The 22490-nt window shown below is 37.3% G+C and overlaps 1 protein-coding gene across 1 annotated transcript in view; it reads right to left on the bottom strand.

Annotated features, from left to right (window-relative positions):
- The window catches only part of nbn (nibrin), a 23797-nt gene extending 1307 nt beyond the window's left edge, over nt 1-22490 (bottom strand). Inside the window, exons 1-15 of the mRNA XM_077211399.1 lie at nt 22324-22490; nt 21389-21510; nt 16611-16738; nt 15464-15623; nt 14964-15067; nt 14724-14841; nt 7762-7952; nt 7222-7319; nt 6821-6959; nt 4885-5226; nt 2290-2914; nt 2138-2200; nt 1809-1973; nt 1585-1698; nt 468-517 (exon numbers count right to left, since the gene is read on the bottom strand). Of these exons, the coding sequence (XP_077067514.1) occupies nt 468-517; nt 1585-1698; nt 1809-1973; nt 2138-2200; nt 2290-2914; nt 4885-5226; nt 6821-6959; nt 7222-7319; nt 7762-7952; nt 14724-14841; nt 14964-15067; nt 15464-15623; nt 16611-16738; nt 21389-21510; nt 22324-22354 (2450 nt within the window). The 5' untranslated portion in view covers nt 22355-22490. The remainder of the gene's footprint in view (nt 1-467; nt 518-1584; nt 1699-1808; nt 1974-2137; nt 2201-2289; nt 2915-4884; nt 5227-6820; nt 6960-7221; nt 7320-7761; nt 7953-14723; nt 14842-14963; nt 15068-15463; nt 15624-16610; nt 16739-21388; nt 21511-22323) is intronic.

Here is a 22490-nt window from a genome sequence, read left to right as displayed (position 1 = left end):
GATATGTCAAAGCTGTAGACGTCTACCACCAAATATCTGAGAGACTGTCTGACAGAGGATTCAAAGCGGGGCACAATACTGGGAATCGGATCCAATCCCTCTGTTCTGCCTGGCCTGCCTCAGTGCGTAACACTATCCCGTTGCTTAAACTGGTCTCAGCCAGTCCACTCCAGGCTAAGCCCATAGTGTGCCAACACAAGGTTATTGCCTCATTGTGAGCCTTGATATCTGGGGTCAGAGGTCAGTGTCTTGTTGAATGTAGTGTTAGTTTAGGCAGGTGGCGATTGTCTGCATGAGGGTGAGAAATGGACTGGGATCAGACAATCTCAGTCAGGGTTCAAAAGAGCACTAAAATTGCTCACGTCCCACTTGACGTCACTCACTTGATTCTGTCGGTTTGATCTATGTCCCACCCCCTATAAATTGTTTTATGCCCTACTGTCTGCACAAGCACATAGACCACATACCTGAACAAATCATCTCCCAAAATCTCCTCCCGTTCATTCTGTTTTTCCTCCTAAAAGAGAGAGAATATATGTCAGGTTTTGCCAACCACCAGTAAGATGAATGTATTTAATTTAGATAAAGTCACTAAATCCAAGAAACTACATTTTGGGGTAGTTCCTCTAATTCACACAGCCTGTTTTATTTAGGAGCTAGAAATACCATTAAAATGTGAAACTTAAACAGCACAGCTCTAACAAAGTGCTTGCACAACCACCTCGAGTTTTTGAGTCGCTGATAGTACTTGAAGTGAATTGTACAAGAACTTGTCAACATCCAGATCAGTGACCGCTTTCTGTTTACTGTCATTCACTGTATAAATTATCAAATGCATACTAATTAAAACATGACAAAATACACATCAATTTAAAGCTACAAACAACTTGCGCTTCAACTTATGACTGTTTATATCTACTAGCAACTGTGATTTTGTGTCGTTTGTGCTCCAAAGTAAGGATGCAATTTAACAGATTAAGTCTGTTTCATATCCATTGCACTGCGTGATTGTGTGAATGGATGACAGCTCAGTTTGTTGTGCTATTGTTGCTTTTAGTATTCAGAAAAAAAGAAGTTACTACTATCAGTGTTGATGTTCAACTCTGTATCCAGGGTCCAGGGTGTGTAACATTCCACACACAAATCAGAATGATAGCTATGCGCATTATGCCTACTACTGGCTACTGTTTCAATGCAAGCAAAAATAAGCAGATTACTCCAAATTATTAAAATTACAATACGAAGGGAATTTTTTATTTTATTTTTTCATGCTATACTTTAATGACATGAAAGACAAAATATAACCCTGCTAAATAACACCCTTGCTAAATGGTCAATGAAAAACAGCAGCCATTAAAAAAAAAGCTTTAGATGTGCACCATTATTAAATTATAAGTGATGTTAAAAATAAACTTTAAGTGAGCGTAAACAAATTTAAATAATCAAATTCTAAAAAAGGGGAAATGAGCACGCACAATTAAATATCCAATAACAGGCAATGACATGCATATAAAACAGTCTAAGGATAACAACCATTTCCCATGGTTTGTTGCCACTCATTTCCTTGTTCCTGTGGTCTCTCACCTCTGTTGCCTGTCTAAGCCATTCCTCCAGTTCAGAGTTCTTGCTGCGATTGTGAGCCACCAGATCCGAGCCTCCGATAATATTGGGCAGCCCATGAAATCCAGGGACATTTGCCTAAACATGCACACACAGAAGCCATTTAAATTGTCATATACACAGATAAACAGACACTGTGATACTTTGCCATAATATTACAGAAGTGTGCACAAGACACTCGCTCAGACCTTGCGGAACCTTTTGACATTTTTGTCATTGGGGTCACGGGTCTGTAATGGGCCAGGTCTTGATCTGGAAGAGGAGGTGCTCACAGTCAGGGACTTAAACTGAACCTTTAGGAGACTCCTGGGCAGCTCAGCCTCATTCTCAGATCCAGTTTTGGAGGTTGAGGCCTTCAGATCAACAGAGATTTTATTACACCAACATGTTACAAGACACTCTGAGGGAAAACAGGGTGAACATTGTGATCATGACCTTTCTGAAACCCTGAAAAGATATTATTAGGTAGCATAGGTCAAACTGACTCACAACTAATGTCTGTATTTAAACCTCTCACCTTCATTTCCTTATTAGCTACAGTCTCACTGTGCTGAGAAATTGCATTTTGAGTCCTTGAATTCTGAAAGAAAGAAAAAAACATGGGACTAGCTGTTCTGTAGATAAAAACAGAAAACATTTATAAGAAAGAAATGATGGCTGTCTCCGTACCACAACAAAAGACACTTCCTCCTCTTTGACCTCTTCATGTTCTGGTCTATTCCCCTTGTTTGCTGACCTATGTGCCGCCAGACCTGGCGTTTGATTGGGTGACCTCTTTGACTGCCTCTCAGAGCCCTGATTTGTTGCAGCTGGGCCTGTTTTGTCCATCTGCAAGTTCTGAATGTTGTTCCTTGTGCCTTTTCTGGTTTTGGACTCAGTGCCCTCTTGCTGATTGGGCAATTGTGGGTTATTGATTGTGCTGTTGGGTTCTGACTCAAGACGTTGTTTTTTATTAGCTGCAGCACACAGAGGCTGATCCATCTCTTCGGACATTATGGATTCAAGCTCTTCAAGTGACATTTCTAAATCAGCAGCTGCTTCAGGTTCCTCCGGGTCTGATGGGACGTCTAGCTCTGGTTCCTTCCTCTTTTTGCTGCCAGAGCTTTGACTGGACCCACAAGCCTGACCCAGACCGGCACTGAACTCAGATCTTGACACTGAGCTGTGTTGGTTTTGGGCAGGATGTGAGTTCTTGGCGGAGGAATTTTGCTGGAACTCGTCTTTTTTATCTTCACTGTCTTTTCTGAAGATTTTGATCTCTGACTGGACAGAATTGGCACAGTCTTCATGGGGCCTGCAACCGTAAACAAAACAATCATATAATAGTTCAAACATCATGCAACCTTTCAATATGAAAATACTGTCACATGACCCTGTACACCTGGTTTTAACCCTTTCACACGTAAGTTTAAAATATTCTAACTGACCCCCCAGCGTGAGTTTTTCAAGGCGACCGTTATTTATAACTTGTCACTTTAATGTTTCCATGGTGACGCGTCATTGCTTGTCACGTGGCACAGCGCAACTACAACACAGCGCTGAATGAATGATGATCTGCTTTTATGTAATTTTTCCTTTTTTATTAAAAATATACACAAATGTATTAGCTATAGCATGAAACACTGATATTCCGATTGTCAAATATGTGCAAGTGGAAGTGTTTTGTTGTTTAAACACCTTTATAACGATCGCGTTAGTTGAGCTGTATGCGCAATGGGCGGCGCCATGTTAGTTTGTTTCACAGTTCAGAGAATCGGATCTGTTGGATTTACAACATTTCAATTCCTCCGCTTCTCACGAAATACATGAAATAGGTGGCCGGTGAACTGGGAGAAGAATAGGATAAAATGTAAAGCTACTTACACAATGTGTATCTGATATGAATAAAAGTGTTGTCTTATTATAATGGAAAGGAACAAGAATTATTGCCGCTTCCATAGACATCAGTGTGTTTTTTACAAACTCAAAATCATTGTTTTGCTAGTAATTATGTGTATTTAAGTGTCTGAAACCTAAAATAAACATTATGTGGTTGAAAACACTCAATAGTTGTGATATATGACAGCACTGAGTGCGTCTGTCTCTGGCTCAGCGCCAGTCAACGCGCGAAAGCACGTTTGAATTTAGAAGTTGATCACGTGATGCACTGACCGTTCTAATCACACCGGTGTGATCGTACGCTACAGGGACCAGCCAAGACTGATCACACCGGTGTGATCGTACGTGCGAAAGGGTTAATGTCTATCCTGGGTGATCTGATTATGAGTGGTCAGTTGAGACACATTATCTGGTTGTATTTAAGGCCATGTGACTTTTTTTAATCACATTTATTAGACTACATGCAGCATTTTCTGTCTCATTACTTTACATATTGATAAAGCACAAACTAAAAGTAAAAGAAAAAAAGAACAATGAAAACAAACCGAATAAATTCAATTTCACTACAAACATCACTTATTCTAGGCACGCAACTGTATTAACTTCATTTGTGTGTGCTTCTCAACATTGATACTAATAAGAAATATTTCTTGAGCATCATCAAATCGGCATATTAGAATGATTTCTGAAGGATCATGTGACTGAAGGCTGAAGTAATGGCAGCTGAAAATCCAGCTTTAAATAAATTCAATTTTAAAATATCTTAAAATAGAAAACAGTTATTTTAAAATGGCTACGTTCACACTGCAAGCAAAAGTGGCCCAAATCCGATTTTTTTAATCGCATGCGACTCGGATCAGATTTTTTTATCAATTTGAACAGCATAAACCACTTGGAATCCTTTTGATTCTGAATTGGGCCACTTCAATATGTGGATCCGATAGAGGTCAGATGTTTTGCCATAGTCATATCAGAATTCATGCGACATTTTTCACAATTCTAAGCTAATGGACATCACTCCAAAGATTTTATATCCTGGTAGTTCTTTGAAAATGGAAGATGGCAGCGAAGTTAGTCAGAGGAGGGACAGTGAGCTGTTATACTGCTCTATACAAGAAAAACTGCACAAAAAAAACTTTACTCTTTCTCCTCATCCTCGTCCAAATTCACTGGTTCCATGGCACATAACCTTATAAATGAATGCGTAAAAGCTGACTTTAGTAACCTCCATGTTTACTTCTGTATGACAGCGTGCTGCGTGACGCCTTTGTTAATGTCCTTTTGGGTATGTGGGTCAGTCTGATATTGGCCATATTTAAAAGATAATGTGAGCATTATGGCTTTCAGTGTGAATACTTTAGTGATGTGGTGTGGCATCAGACTTGCCTTTTTTTGCCCGCAGGCTGGAAGAAGTTTGTGAGGGCTGTCTGTTTCTGGGGGGACTGTTTTAGTGTGGTGCTGCCATTGGGAGGTGCTGTCAATTTCCCAGAAACTTTAAATTCAACTTGCCCCCTGCCCGAAGGAGCAGAACCTTTCTTCACCCTCTGCTCAGGCTCAGCCATGCTGCAGCTCTCAGATGACCTCACCGTCTCACTGATGATGCGGGAAGTGGAAGGTTCCGGGCCGAGGGATGAGGACTTATTGGTTGCTGATAGTGTGGAGCCCTTCTTTGTGGGACGTGTCTTCTCAGGAGTCTCGCCAACTGCACTCACTCCACTTGTAACCATCCTGAAAATATGAACATTGACATACTTTACAAGACAGATTTATATTAACACTTCTATTAGCATTATTTGCAAGTGCTGTATGGTTTTGGAACTCTGTGAATTGATTGGTTTATTTAAAAAAAAAAAAAAAAATCCAATAATTATAATTTTAAAAAAGGACCAACACTGGATATGCGTTGTCTGGCTGTGCACCAAGTTACATTTGTGATCTTATTGTGCCATACTGTCCTGCTAGGGCACTTAGATCTTCAAATCACTTGCTTTTGAATGTGTCACGATGTTGCTACAAATTAAAGGGTGATCGGGCTTTTTCTGTCGCTGGGCCTAAGCTTTGGAATGCTCCTCCTTATCATGTGAGGTGTGCTCCTTCATTGGATATTTTTAAATCTACTCTGAAAACACATTTTTATTAGGGCTGGGAAAAGATTAATCGCGATTAATCGCATCCAAAATAAAAGTTTGTGTTTACATAATATATGTGTGTGCACTGTGTATAATTATTTTGTATATATAAATACACACACATGCATGTAAACATATAAGAAATTTTTTTTATTTATAAATAAAATATTTATATATAATATGAATTATAAATAAATATATACAGTATATACATGCAAATATTTCTTAAATATATACATGCATGTATGTGTATTTATATATATACAAAATAATTATACACAGTGCACACGCATATATTATGTAAACACAAACTTTTATTTTGGATGCGATTAATCGCGATTAATCTTTTCCCAGCCCTAATTTTTATTCTTTAGCTTTTGGAAACTTGTAATTGTTGTTTTTATAGCGTAGTTCTGCTATGCACTATGTACAGCACTTTGGATCAATTTGTATTGTGTTAAATGTGCTTTATAAATAAAGGTTGTTGTTGTTGTTGTTGGATAGATGGAGTAATCAGCTCATAACAATGAATTAACTGATTGTTTCCTTCACTTTAATTTGTGTTTTGTTGTCTCACTTCCAAAAGTTTCGTCATTTCCTTAAAGCAGAAGTCTAGTTCACTTCAAATCACAAAAAGCTGTCAAATAAGGCTATTTATAGTTATAAGGTTTGAACACCACTTAAAATGTTAGGTTATTGTTCTGAGGTTCAGGGGCCAGTTGCACCAGCTGTGCTTGAGTTACAGCTTAGTATAGTTTTTACTTAAATGGACACTAAGTTACAACTTACACACTACTAAATATTTTCACGTTGCACCATTGAAATGTAACTCAATGAATAAACTAAATATTTACAGAAGCCTTCAATCACGTATTTGAAGGCTGCTGTTGGATCATTAAGGGTAAATGTCATTTTATGCAACTGCACATTACTTTACGAAGAGCTTACAACCAACTACTTACATTATGCCTTAAGAAAAAATGGTGCAACCAAATAAAGTACAGAGTTAGTAACAAACTAGCTAGTAGTTACTAAGCCTCTGGTGTAGACTTTACGTTCTAATTTAAGAAAGAACTTACGAATGGCTGGTGCAACCCTACCCAGATCTGGAGATGTTAGGTGGTCCAATTTGCTTTATATTTCTATTCTTGAAGACACAGTTATTCTGTATGACTCATGGCACAGACTTCTACCTGCTCTGGTCCTGAGAGAGCTCAGTGTTGACCACATAGGCTGTGATATTCTGGGAAGGTGCCACGAGCGCCGTCTCATCCACAGCAGTGTTCTGAGAAAGTGTTGCTGCAGCAATGACTGGCTTCACTTTCACAGATTCTGTGAAGAAATGTTGAGGAATTGTTAATGATATGTCAGTTTCTGCGTAAAGCCAATCCTTTTGGCCAACAGGAAGTCCACTTCTCAAACTGCCATGAAAGGTCCATTATGCACGCAATAAAAAATAAAGTACAATCAATCATCATCATATTCATCATTATTCAGTCAGTTAACATACTGAAAAAAAAAAACACTAAGAAAGAGTAATGTTCTAAAACAGTCCGTCTGCACCAGATGTGTATGTAAGTGTGTGTAAACCCACCAGATTGAATAGAAGAACAGGGATTGCAGTATGTTTGATTATTGACATGAATGGCAGCCAATCCGATCTCAGATTCTGTGATAAAGCGCAAGCCGTTTCTGTGTGAACAAGACAAAACATTAGAAAGAAACAAATATCAACAAATAATTTAGAGCTATCTGAGTAGAACTACAAAAATCAGTAAAGTAAAACATTTAATATATGTTTCAATAGTATATGCAAAATTACATATTTGTTATTATATAATTAATTTAAATAATTATATTTAATAATATATTTCTTTCATTTTTAAATAATGGCCATTTTGTACTAATGGGGCAGGAATGCGTGTTCTGGCACAAACAAACACAACAAATACATGCACATACAAAATGCAATCAATCAACAATCAAACGGAAAATATCTTTTTTCTTTTTTGAAACAGTAGGTGGAACAGATTTACCATATAACTCAATATACAGAATAATTGCTATAGACATTGTCTGAACTAATAACAGACAGCATAGACTGCGCATCAGCAAAAAATACACACACACACACCTGTAAAGAATCTGGGCCACAGATTCCACCCACTTCTTGGAGTTTGGAGGGATCATAGCCTGGGAGTTTCCCGATATCATGTCAACTACACAAGTGTTGCTCGACTCTAAGAGTGAAACGGGCAGAGAGCCCTCGTCCAAAACCCGAAACACCCCACCTCCGCAACTCACTGCCAGACTCAAACGCTTCATCTGAAAAGATACAAAAAACATCAGTGACTACAACAATAAAATACTGACTGTAATTCAGATGGGATTACAAGGATTTTCTAAATTGTTCAAACCTAATTACAGCTTTGTCCTGCAAAAGAGAAAATTAAACCGCAAATTAAGACTAAACTGATGTAATTGAAGCCTGCTAGCTGTTAAAAAGAACAGGATGGGCCTTTTAATTTGTCCCACAACAAGAAGAAATTAAACATTTGTATGCTTTAAACATTTAGACATTAAAAAAATCTTAGTTTTACTTTAGTAAAAATCATAATATAATTTTTTGGTTCATTTAAATGAAGCTGATATAAAATAAAATATAATTATATGAAAAACTTAAACTAGAATATAAAAAATAATAATAAAAAAAATAGAAATACCTTGACAATAAACAAATATAACTTGATGAACTACAAAACAGAAATAAAAACTGAAATAAAAAAATTTGAAATTATACAGGAAATGGAATATATATATTTAAAAAATATAAAATGAAAACCAGCACACAACTAAAACTAAAATGAAATTAATACTATATTTGTAAATAATATTATAACAACAACACTGTTCCAAACACTAAAAAAACTAAATTTTAACTTTTGGAAAAACTATCTTTCTGGGTCTCCAGAGGTTAAAAACTTCACCCTCAAAAAAATAAAATGACCATGTGACCCCACTGCACTGCTGTAGTTTCTATCAGCAGGTATTCACTCACAAACTAACCTGCTGGCAACAGAGAATATACCAGCTGTTCGACATCACATGGTCTGCTCTTACTCTGAGATAATCAGCACTGCTTTACACCTGATTAATACAGAACAGCAGGGAGGAACACCTATGTGACATGATCCAACTTTTTCCTAATGAATTACGATTTTTCAGAGGAAAAAGAAAAAAGATAAAGAATACATGAAATTGGTAAGAAAGGTCAGAGAGCTGGTTCCAGCATTACAGTATAATAGAGAAATTAAGTAGAAATTAAGGAGTCTTTTCTTAAGTTAACAGAAATGAAGATGTCTAAGGGTCTGGTAGTGGAAATACTTAAGGACACACAGCTGCTGCTGCAGTTTGTGTGTGGGCTGTGGAAGAAAAAAAAACGTCTGCACAGACTTTAGTATAAAGGTAACATCTTTTTCTTATGTAATAACTGGCCACGTGAACTGATAAGAAACAAGAAAGTGAGACAACTCAACTCGCCGTGTTTGGAGGGAGAGAAATGTTGACTATGACCCCAAGAACACCATCCATACATTCAAGCACGGAGGTGGAAACATTATGCTTCTGGGCTGTTTCTCTGCTAAGGGTACAGGACGACTTCACTGTATTGAGGGGCTGATGGATGGGGCCATGTTTTTGATTTGATTACTTTATTATCCCCATGGGGAAATTTTTGTTGCCTATGTTTCAACACGTGTACACACGAAGAACCAACAATATACAAAAATATAAAAAAAAATATATATATATCATCATTGAGACCCGCTCAGTAAACACCAACACTACCTTTCATTTAAGAATTTTACTGCCTGTTCCAGGAAGGATTTTTTATCCATATTTTTAAAAATCGATGCCATCCTATATCTCCGACCCAATGGTAATCTCATAAATTTATTGAACAGAGGATGCCTATTGTCTAATATGATTTTGTAGCTTTACTAAGGCAACTGGTTAGATAAATTTGTTCAAGAGCTCTTAGAGGGATAACAAGTAGTTTACTCGCAATACTCAAAGCTTTCCTAAGCAAACTCTTTTGTTCAACTGAGACATTTCCAAACCAACAGGTGATACAAAATGTAAAAACACTTTCAATAAAAGAATTATAAAACACTCTTAGGATTGAGACGCTTACAATAAATGTCAACATCTTCCTAAGGAAGCAGTCCATTTATCCCACCTCAGTTTATGATCAAAGACAACCCCAAGGTATTTATACTCATTAACACACATAATTGGCTCCCCTTTAATAGTCGTCACACTCACTGAAGACTCCTTCCTAAAATCAATCAATCCTTTGTTTTTGAAATATTTAACTTTAGGTTTGACATGTCACACCAGGTCAAATAAATTCATTTAAAACAGATCCATGACTGTGTTCGTCCCCCTGAAGGAGACTAACCTAATGCAGTGTCATCAGCAAATTTGATTAGATATCTCCCTGAATGAGCACTAATACAGTTGTTTGTGTACAATATAAACAATAGGGGTGAGAGGACACAGCCTTGTGGGGATCCAAAATTAGTAATTTGTTTCTCCGACAGTGATAAACCCACACTCACTCGCTGTACTCCGTTTCTTAAAAAGTCCCGCAACCACAGACTCTGTCCTCCATCTAGGTTAAACTCTGTGGCTAATCTTTCAACTAATACAGATGGCAATATATTATTAAAAGCTGAAGAAAAGTCAGCAAATAGGATTTTCACGTGATTTTTGGAACCTTCAAGATGCCAGTAAACAATATGCAACAGTGAATACGTTTACATGCAGCCAATATTCGGGTTATGGTCGGGTTAAGGTCACTATTCGGGTTTCTGAAACATTAGGAATAACCTGTTTACATGCGTCAGCAGAGAGAGTTTCTCCTGTATACATGGAATTGCAATATCCCAATGTAAACGGCGACGCACGGTTAGCGTCTGACGTACGGACAACCTTAAGAAGCAATATGCGTCATTTCCGATTCTTCTTCCTGTATCCAAAGACAACAACAACAGCAGCAGCACGCGGATAATGAATAGTTCGGGGCAGATAGCGATCGCCTTTGTTTGCGCTTTGGTGCTGGTACTGACCTCGCCCCAAATGTATGCTGTGCTGCGTCTCGCAATGTTTACTTCCGGTATACTGCACGCGGGTTTTTGCCGGTGTTTACATGGCCGTGCGTGACCGGTTATTGCTAATATCCCGGTTTTGAACGGGTTATTGGCTGCATGTAAACATAGTAAATGTTAAGATTGCATCATTCACTCCCTTGTTTGACTGATATGCAAATTGCAAAGGATCTATATATTGAGTTTTTGACACTTCATACCTTTTAACAAGCCTTTCAAAGCTTTTAAACACCAAAGAGGTCAGTGCAATTGGCCGAAAGTCACTAAGCTCTAATGGTTTATTGATTTTAGGAACAGGTATAATAGTTGAAGTTTTCCATATAGTTGGTACTATGTGCTGGTCTGAAGATATTTGGAGTAACACATATGCTGTCAGGACCAGGGCTCTTATGTGTATTGCAACTCTGAAACATTTTCTTTACATCAACCTCTTTGATGGAAAAGTTATTAGTTGATGTCAAGAAAGTTCCTTCATCACTATTAGTATCCTCACTATTCCCCTCAAAACTTGAAAAAAACTGATTTAACCTATTTGCTAGCTGGATATCCCCCTGTGATTGTCATATTTGTGTTATACTTTCCTTTACTTTTATGTGGCACACTAATCATTGTCCTAATACCTTCCCATGCCTGTTTAGAATTTCCCTGTGACATTTTAGCATCAATTTTATATTTATTTATATAGGGCCTTATCTACCTTAATTTGTCTTTTAATTTCCATTTGAAGGTCCCTTTTAGCAAAAACATCATTATTATAATATGCTACCTTCTTCTTATTTAGTAGTTGTTTAAGTTTCTTTGATACCCATGTCTTATTATTTGGAAATAATTTATAGGTACTGTCAAATCTTGGACGAGAACCTCCTTCCTTCAGCCAGAACACTGAAGATGGGTCATGGAAGGGTCTTCCAGTATGACAATATGGCGTTATTTTCCTGTCAAATGTCGAGAGCGCATTATTGTAGCGCAAAAGTACATTAATATAATGCGCGAGCGGAATCTCTCTGCTCGCGCGCGGAATATAATGTGCCGAGCGCGAATCTCTCTCCTCGCGCGGAATATACTGTGCCGAGCGCTAATGTCTCTTCTCGCGGGAACTGGGCGCGCGCTCTCAGATATACGCTGCTCTTGTAAGAATTTTCTCTGGGCTCGCTCAGAGAATATGCCTGGACTTAAAACGTGTTCAGTGCAATCGCGAATCTCTCCTCTTCGCTTAAAGTATATGGAGGACCAAACCTGTATAAATTAAAAATTAATAAATTAATAAATAAACAAATAAATATGGGAATACATGTAAAAAATAAATAAATAAATGACTATTTATATTATTTATATAAATATCTTATTTATGTATAATTATATTTTTTACACATTTATTTATTTTTTCATTTATTTATTTATGTATTTATTTTCAATTTTATTTATTTTCACATTTATTTATGTATATGCATTTATGTCTACATTTATTTATTTATACATTTATTAGTCTGTATGCTAATGAGGGGGGGGCATGTTTTACCTAAGACATAGCAATCGATCCCCGAGTGGCAGTGCTGAAGCATTGAGGCCACAGTGACACCTTGTGGTGTGACCAAACAATACGGACTTTGGTTTGTGGACGTGACTTTACAGGTCACGCAGGAAATAAATGATGGTTAATATGGCCAAAATCTTATAACACGGTTTATGTCCTTTAATATGCCCTAACTGTATGTAGCTATAGGCTATAGGTTTACCATACATAGGCCTACTCTTATAATTATACATAAATAAGGAAATAAAAGTATAGTAATTTATTTATTTATTTTTACATTTATTCACATATTTATTTGTTTATTTATTCATTTATTTATTCGTTTTTAATTTCTGCAGGTTCGGTCCTCCATATATTATAGGCTATATGCATCATCATGTAGCCTATAAGTTCTTAAGTTTAACTGATCAATTCAGTTAATAAGGCACTACTATAGAGCTGTCACCAGTAAAATCAGTTTCAACAAAATCCATCTTCGCACTGCAGATGTGTGACGTGTGACGCTGACTCTGAATGGAATTAGATATTATTTACACAGACTGTTAATGCAGAGGAGCCATGGATGCATTTACACTGCAATTACAGTTGCGTAAATAATGTTATGAGATTCATTTCTTAATATAATATTTTGAATATTGAAATGTGTGATTTTCTCCTTCAGTCATTCTGCTTGTTAACATCAGGTGTCTTCAATATTGGCCAATCATCACTCAATTAATCACATCAGCAGAGGTCAAACTCTTGACATCGACACTTTGACGTCAATATGACTTTCATTTTTGACCTATTTCGTGACGTCATTTTGACATAATGTTTGATGTCATATTGATGTTAAATTGACATCAAATGCCCACTGGGTAGCTACATACAGTTAGGGCATATTAAAGGACATAAACCGTGTTATAAGATTTTGGCCATGTTGCCCATCACTATGTCATTTATTTCCTGCGTGACCTGAAAAGTCATGTCCACAAACCTCTTGCGTATTTGGTCACACCACAAGGTATCACTGTGGCATCAATGCTTCAGCACTGCCACTCTGAGATCGATTGCTATGTCTTAGGTAAAAGACCCCCTCATTAGCATACAGAGCAATAAATGTATAAATAAATAAATGCATAAATAAATAAATAAATGTATAAATAAATAAATGTACAAATAAATACATATATACATAAATAAATGTGAAAATAAATAAATAAATGCATTTAAATTTTTTTTGGGAAAAGTGGAGAAATGTGCTGGTTAAGTTCGTGAGACAATCAACTAATTACTATTATTATATTACGTATTAAGACCCTTGATTGTCACCTGACTATGGCTTTGTAAACTTTATCCATGATGTGGTTTATAATGGACTGTGGTACAGAAACTTGGTTTACTCTGGCTATTCTCTGCCGTCTCAGACGACGATGTTTCTCCCGTTTTAGCCACCGTAGCTTCTTCGAAAGGGAGGGTGAGCGGTGGGCTGAGCCCTTAGTGTAAACTCGCAACCGAACCGCTAGATGTCGCTAAAAGTCACACACTGCACCTTTAAGTGCAGGCATATTCTCTGAGCGAGCCCAGAGAAAATTCTTACAAGAGTAGAGCATATCTGAGAGCGCGCGCCATGTTCCAGAGAGAGTCGCGCTTGGCACAGTATATTCCGCGCGCGAGGAGAGAGATTCGCGCTCGGCACATTATATTCCGCGCGCGAAAAGAGAGATTCGCGCTCGCGCATTATATTAATGTACTTTCGCGCTACAATAATACGCTCTCGACATTTGACAGGAAAATAACGCCATACGACAATGACCCAAAACATACCTCTAAGGCAACAAAGGAGTGGCTCAAGAAGCAGCACATTAAGGTCTTGGAGTGGCCTAGCCAGTCTCCTGACCTTAATCCTACTGAAAATCTGTGGAGGGAGTCGAAACTTTGAGTTGCCAAGCGACAGCCAAGAAACCTTAAGGATTTAGAGAGTATCTGTAAAGAGGAGTGGACCAAAATCCCTCCTGAGATGTGTGCAAACCTGGCAACCAACTACAAGAATGGTCTTACCTCTGTGCTTGACAAAAAAGGTTTCTCCACAAGTACTAAGGCATGTTTTGCTTGGGGATCAAATACTTATTTCACTCACTGAAATGCAAATCAATGTTTAACCTTTATATAATGTGTTTTTTTCTGGATTTTTTGGTTGATATTCTGTCTCTATCCATTAAAATAAACCCACCATAAAAATGATAGACCTTTCATTTCTTTGTAAGTGGGCGAACTAACAAAAACGTACAAAATTTTCTCCATCCAAAACAACCCTTTGAATACTAGTGTATAACAGTCATAATAATATAATGATAATAGTTACAGTGATGGTATAATTTATAATATTAGCAGTAGTTAAACAATCCCTCTTGCCTGTTTAGAGTTCAAAAACAGAAAAGTTTTCCCCTTGAAGAGGCTTTTTCTCTCAGGACGTGCACTCAGATCCACGTCCTCTTTAGCCAGGCTGGGCTCATCAATCGGAGGCCTAAATCTGATCAACACAAAACACAGCAACATCTGATCTCTAATGTTTTTTCAAAATATTGCGTCAAAGTTATTTAAATGAAAAAGAACAAGCAACTGTGAGCAAGAGAGAAAAGAAACATTATGTACCTCTCAGCTTTAGGCAGTGGCAGTTTCTGCTGCACAGCCTTGCTAAATGCACTGAAGAATTCCGGCTTTACTATAGACCGACAGCACAGCAACGCACAGATCGTCTGCCAAAAGAGACATTGATTCAGTGAAAGTTTAAGTTTACCAGGGAACTGAATAAACCCTCCAGGATCAAATTAAGTGCTTAAAGGTATAGTTTACCCCACAATGAAAATTCTGTAATCATTTACTCACCATCAGGTTTTTTACAAATCTGTATAAATTTCTTTGTTTTGCTGAACACATTGCTGAACCAGGGCACCATTGACTTCCATAGTAGGAAAAAAAGTCAACGGTGCCCCAGAACTGTTCAGTTTCCCAAATTCTTCAAAATATCTTCTGTGTTCAACAAACCAAAGAAATTTATACAGGTTTGAAACATTCTGAGGCTGAGTAAATGATGACAGAATTTTTACATTTTTCGGTAAACTATGCCTTTAAGAGGTCAATGGCCTTCTTACCTTAATGGTGACCTTTACAGTGGGCATGACGAGATGCGTGCATTCAAGTGTCCAGGAGTTGACAAGTCGCCCTCTGATAGAATGCACATCTTGAGAGAGGGAGGCCTTCCCTTCGTTATCGAGACACGAGGAACACACCACAATACACTCTTTCTCCAAACTGAGTGGAGAAACAGGGTGCTTATAATTGGCCTCGTGAAATTAAAATGTAATACAATAAAACTATACAAAACTAACTACATAAACAAACATGCATGAAACATAATGGGACAATAGCCTAAAGCAAATAAGGTAAGCAACAATGTCAGATTTGTGTACAAATATTTGTTTTTATTTGGATCTTTTCAAGAACTGTTTGATCAAAATCACAAAACTGGTCTAATTGATTTGTTCACAAATTGGACTGAAGTGGTTCTCAAATTCAACTTCAGCAAATTTACATTCTCCTCTTCACACAAACCATATGACCGCCAAAAAACTGTGCACAAGTCTTATAGACTACTTCTATAATACTGAAAGATTGTGTACTTCAGTTATCTTTAGTCAGATGCATTTACATTGTGATTGTGCCTCAAATCAACTGTATTTTTGTTTACAAAAGTGTGACCCAAATGGCCCACATAATTAGCCCCTTCAAGTTACAGTATCATGGGCTCTCCATAGGATGTTATTGTATTGTTTGTGGAACATTTGTTACCAAGTATAAAGGTCTGGTCTCAAAGACAGTACCATGGGTTAAGATTATTTGAAGGCAACATGCTAACATCTCTGCTGAATAACTGCTACATTACACCTTTAATAAATTCTTTTCCCCACAATAACTCTGGTCAAGCTTACTTATTTTATGTATTAGAAAATTCGAATACATTGGCGAGCCACCCAAATGACTGCTCGTCCAAATGTAGAGACATCTTACAATTCTTTTTGAAGCTCAAAGGCTTCAATAGTCATTCGTTGTAGCAACAAGGGGGAAAAGTGACCAGTCCTCAATTGGTTCTCCATTTTTAGTGCATTCAGAGATTCTCCAATTGTAGTGCACAGACGGAACACCATAGGCTTTTGGAACAACATATGGGTCATTTTACCACTATCAGCCACTTCTAAAGTATCCTTACATACACAAAGGAATGCATTGTCACATACAAACCTGAACTTGCTCTGGAAGACACCAAATGTGATTTTGTCTCCTGTCTGCAGGGTCTTTGTGGAGCCAGTCTCAAGCTTCTCACCATTGATGCAAGTGCCGTATTTAGAGCTGTCCTTCAGAGTAACTGCCTGCCAACAGTATAAAAACAAGAAAGCACCCTGTCAGACTCAAGATTTACCACAAACTACTGTCAACTAATCCATCTAAATTACAGCTGTAAGGGAAACGGGGCCCTCTAGGGCATGACACCTGCAAGCACGCATTCATAGAATGCAACGCCATCTCAAGTTAAACATGATACACTTAACTATCAATTCCGGAGCTGGCTTATGAAGGTATTTTTTGGAGTAAAACAACTGAACACCTGTGACATTGGAATTTGAAGTTGTACAGAATAGCCACACATATTTATCAATAAATTTAAAGTCCCAGAGAAAAATCTTTTAGGAGTTTTGTTGGATTTTGTTCTTCTGCAACAAACACAACACCACCTTAAATTCTGCACTGCAGGTGCACAAATCCTATTCTTCGAATCACAATCACATACATACACACATTTTTGCTACAGCTGCTGCAGTGAATTTGGTGCAAAACACACACTCGTATCAAAAAATGTGAAGTCATAGAAAAATTCACCACATCCGCAAATTAATATGCGAATTGTGAATTCATGCAATGAGAGTTGCACAACTATAGAATATTATTGTCACAAATACATTGCTTTTCTTGGATATTTCTCTAGCACAATCACAAGTCCATATCTACAACTGTTGAACTTTTGTACAAAATAAATACAACTGTTGAATTTTTATTGTATTTAAATGTTGGGTGGACAAGATTATTTTGGTTAGTTTAAAAAAAGGTATTCAACTGATTATTAAGAGGACAGCACTAAAGTTTGCTTATATTTTCAACACAGTTTGGTATTGTAATTCAAAACCGCTGTACTTTCATATACCATTGCTTAAAAGATGACAAGTGATCTATCAAAGCAGTACATTAATTAAAATAGACAAGTGAAATTTCATCTTTTTGAATATTTTAAAATACCTATATCAAATTACTGTACTTTTTAAAATATAGATTTTACTTCTAACTGCATTTAGAAATAAAAATCTATATTCTAAGTTGTATTCACAGTCAGTACATTTAATTTTCTTCCCCTAAAACTTTCCAACAAGCTATTAGTAATATACATATATAATTTATTGCATCTTGAATTTAAATAAGGAATCCACAACAAGAATGACTAACTGGATTCACAATAAAAATGACTAAGGGAAATAATGACGCACGTGATTACTGTTCTTCTGAGTAATTAGCAAAATAACACAAAAAAACAAGTAAATTAAAATTTGATTACTTTGTGAAATACTTTCCACAATGTTGCCTTTGAGACAATCTCATGAAGCAACCTAGGATATGTATGGACAGACTAAGAAAGCCAAAGAAAAACAAAGCCAAGATGACTTGTGCATGTTTGAAGAAAAGTGCAAATAATGTTTTAGACAATATAAGTCAAAGGCAGTGCTATTCATATTCTACAATCTGAGCACACCTCTCACTGTGGTTTGGTACATACTGTATAAGAATGACAGTGGGAGGGTGTACAGAAGCATTCATAGTATTAGTGGGCTTAACCCTTATGTGCTGTTGTGGCTGTTTTCAGCCACTATGGGGAATTTTTGAGTCTTAATTTGGCCATAAAACAAATCTTATTTTTACACATATTTTGGGAAAATGCTTTGAAAATTTTCAAAAACTCAACAGTGCACTGTGGGCAAATTCACTACCCTTTCGTTATGTTCGTGGCTGAAAACAGCCACTACTTTAAACTGCTGTAAAAATGTAGCAGATAAATATTTTTTTCAATTTGTTTTGCATAAATCTATTAATCAACCTCAGTCCTGATCAAAACTACTAAATGTTTTTAAAAAATTCAGGATTTTAACTCCTTAATTGCCAAATTCATAAATGATTTCACTGACTTGGGGAAAAAAACACACAAAATGACATATTTTCAATATAAAATGTGATTGTGGACTGGATTTTTTTTTTACCTTTTATCACAGTCTTGGACATGTCAAAGATTAGAAACAACATTGGTTTTGACGCATTGTTAGTTTTTGTGCAGCATCAGATGTTAACTTTTTCTCCCTCATTTACTGTTCGTGGCTGTTTTTTCCCCATTGGCTTCCATTATAACCACATTTTTTGATTGCAAAGCCATGACACCATATAATCATGCATTTTTGGGAAGAGGTAAAATTTGTAATTACTGTTGATAACCAGGTGGCACCATTAACCCTTTAGATAGGCGTGTGCAAAAAAAGGCTTAGTTTCTGGCTTTTACATTGAGTTCTATGGAGTATAATACTGCCCTACAAAGCAAAAAGACAGTAACTACGCAGAGTGCAGAACTGAGAAAAATGACTTTAAAGTTACCCTGTCATCCAGCCTAAGTAGTTGTAGGTAGATTATTGGACATGTGGCTATTTTGTTACTTTATATTAGCTTATTCTTTTATTCACATATCAAAGGATGCATTGAATGTCAAGAAAATGATAACTCATTTTTGACTGTAAATGCAGTTACTGCCTTTTTGTTTTGTAGGGCAGAATAGCATATTTTTGTGTGTGTGTGTGTGTGTGTGTGTGTGTGTGTGTGTGTGTGTGTGTGTGTGTGTGTGTGTGTGTGTGTCTGTGTGTTTGTCTGTGTGTGAGTGTGAGAGAGAGTGTGAGAACTCACCTTGATACGTCTGAGAAAATCAAAACATGCACCTCAGCTCTCAGAACTACATGGAGTAAACAAAAACAAAGTGCCTTTTGATGGTGAGAAATGCAGACTAAACAAAAACAAAGCAAGTGGATTTAAACACTTGCATGCAAGCCTGCTGGTCATTTGATGGTGAGAAGAGCAGCAACCAACATGAGAAAGGGCTTGACTTGTAGTGAAGTTTTTGAGATGATTATGCAGCCTGACCCCTCCAGCGAGCTGCAGGATGTATTGTCTTCTCCCTCTAACACCACAGACTCAGGAGAGTCAGATCCTGATTTGGATGTGGCACCCTCATCACTGAAGGCGAGGAGGATTTGGAGGATCCTGGATCTGGGTGGATTGGGAGAAACGGCAAAGTGTGGTTTCCCCCAACGCGGAGACAACTCCCTTTCTTCAGCCTGCCAGAGGCGTGACTCCGGTCCAGTTTCTCATTGTGCGGCGCCCATGGAGGTTGGTCATGCTGACAATGAGGTCAATCATCTCCTCCGTGAAAAACAGACTGGACACAGAATCCATGTTCTGGACCCTTGCGATGGCACAGCGCGTCGGCCCTGGAGTCACGCCTCTGGCAGGCTGAAGAAAGGGAGTTGTCTCCGCGTTGGTGGAACACTTCACGGTTTGTCCCAATCCACCCAGATCCAGGATCCTCCGAATCCTCCTCGCCTTCAGTGGAAGCTAGAGAGGATGATGAGGGTGCCACATCCAAATCAGGATCTGACTCTCCTGAGTCTGTGGTGTTAGAGGGAGAAGACAATACATCCTTGCAGCTCACTGGAGGGGTCAGGCTGCATAATCATCTCAAAAACTTCACTACAAGTCAAGCCCTTTCTCATGTTGCTTGCTGCTCTTCTCACCATCAAATGACCAGCAGGCTTGCATGCAAGTGTTTAAATCCACTTGCTTTGTTTTTGTTTAGTCTGCATTTCTCACCATCAAAAGGCACTTTGTTTTTGTTTACTCCATGTAGTTCTGAGAGCTGAGGTGCATGTTTTGATTTTCTCAGACGCATCAAGGTGAGTTCTCACTCACTCACTCACACACTCACAAAAATATGCTATTCTGCCCTACAAAACAAAAAGGCAGTAACTGCATTTACAGTCAAAAATGAGTTATCATTTTCATGACATTCATGGCATCCTTTGTTATGTGAATAAAAGAATAAGCTAATATAAAGTAACAAAATAGCCACATGTCCAATAATCTACCTACAACTACTTAGGCTGGATGACAGGGTAACTTTAAAGTCATTTTTCTCAGTTCTGCACTCTGCGTAGTTACTGTCTTTTTGCTTTGTAGGGCAGTATTATACTCCATAGAACTCAATGTAAAAGCCAGAAAGTAAGCCTTTTTTTGCACAGGCCTATCTAAAGGGTTAATGGTGCCACCTGGTTATCAACAGTAAAAATTACAAATTGTACCTCTTCCCAACAGGGATAACCACCAACAATCAAAAATGCATGATTATATGGTGTCATGGCTTTGCAATCAAAAAATGTGGTTATAATGGAAGTCAATGGAGCAAAAACAGCCACGAACAGTAAATGAGGGAGAAAAAGTTAAAATCTGATGCTGCACAAAAACTAACAATACGTCAAAATCAATGTTGTTTCTAATCTTTGACATGCCAATGACTGTGATAAAAGGTTAAAAAAAATCCAGTCCACATTCACATTTTTTATTGAACGTCATTTTGTGTTTTTTTCCCCGAATCAGTGACATAATTTATGAATTTGGCAATTAAAGAGTTAATATCATGAATTTTTAAAAAAACATTTAGTAGTTTTGATCAGGACTAAGGTTGATTAATAGATTTATGCAAAAAAATTGAATAAAATATTTATCTGATACATTTTTACAGCAGTTTAAAGTAGTGGCTGTTTTCAGCCACAAACATAACGAAAGGGTAGTGAATTTGAACAATTCACAAGGGTTAAACATCTCTTCATTGAAGAAGCTCCTTGTTTTTTTAAGTCAACATTATACAGCACAGAGTTACTGACCTGCTCAGTGACAGTGAGGTTGGCATGCACACGACTGATAGACTGATCATTGGACAGCAGAATCTCACAGTTCTTACGGCCGACCACATACTCCTGACCCGGGAGCAGAACGACACATTCCCCTTCAGAAACAGAAAGGAAAGAAGTGAATTAAGGCATCCCAAACTATCCAGACAATAATTACTGGAAACATGGGGAATTTCTCTTGTTATATGACAAAATCTTTGTCCATTAATGAAAGTGCAGACTGTCTTGATTTCATGTCAACATTTTTTCATGGCAGTCAGAAAGATGATATCTGGTACACATATCTTGTAGCCTACATAAAATATTTCAGGGGTCTGTTATTGATCTATTATTAAGATTTCTCTGCCTAATATACATCATAACCATAAAACATATAAGTGGTGACATTTGTGACAACTGAGAAACCCAGAGCCACGTTTTAAATAAGTTACGGATTGATTCACATTATAAAATCAATTATTCCTACTTCTTATTGAGAAAATGACCAATTTCAACTCTACATTCCAGTCTACAACTCGGCAATTGTTAACCGGAATACAAACAAATACTCCCACTTACTTTACAAAAAAAAAACCTTAAAGGACTTTGTTTTAATTGGACATACAGTGAGTAAAAAACCCTTACCTTATAGAATTAGATTAGTTAATTTGATGTTAGCATAATGAAAGTCTTGACATTAATAACATAAGATAGCCTTTTACACAAAAATGATGTACAAGTCTTTAGAAGTCGTCCCATAAACAGGAAGACTTATGTAAACGCCAACATATTACATTACCATTTGTATTGCTTGAATGGCTTGCAGTTGGTCTGGATTTTAAGTAGCAGCTAACGACGTTACTGCCGTAGTAACGTTAACTTACACAAAAACACTGATAAACCGAGTCATTTTGCACATAAAACGTTACCTCCAGCTTCGGTTGTTTGCAGTTTCCACATTTCAATAGTTGTCGCTTTCTAGAGAATTAATACTTCTATACAAAATATACTGTAGCTGTAAAACGGAACTGAATGAACATATGAACTGTCGCGCCACATTTACATCTTCATATGCGACGTAATCAATTTCAGTTTC

This window comes from Siphateles boraxobius, unplaced genomic scaffold (assembly GCF_051911475.1).
Source record: "Siphateles boraxobius isolate OS27281-9 unplaced genomic scaffold, OSU_SipBor_1 12, whole genome shotgun sequence".
In the NCBI taxonomy this organism is placed as follows: domain Eukaryota; kingdom Metazoa; phylum Chordata; class Actinopteri; order Cypriniformes; family Leuciscidae; genus Siphateles; species Siphateles boraxobius.
The sequence above is the reverse complement of the archived record's forward strand: the minus strand, read 5'-3'. Positions and strand labels throughout refer to the sequence as shown.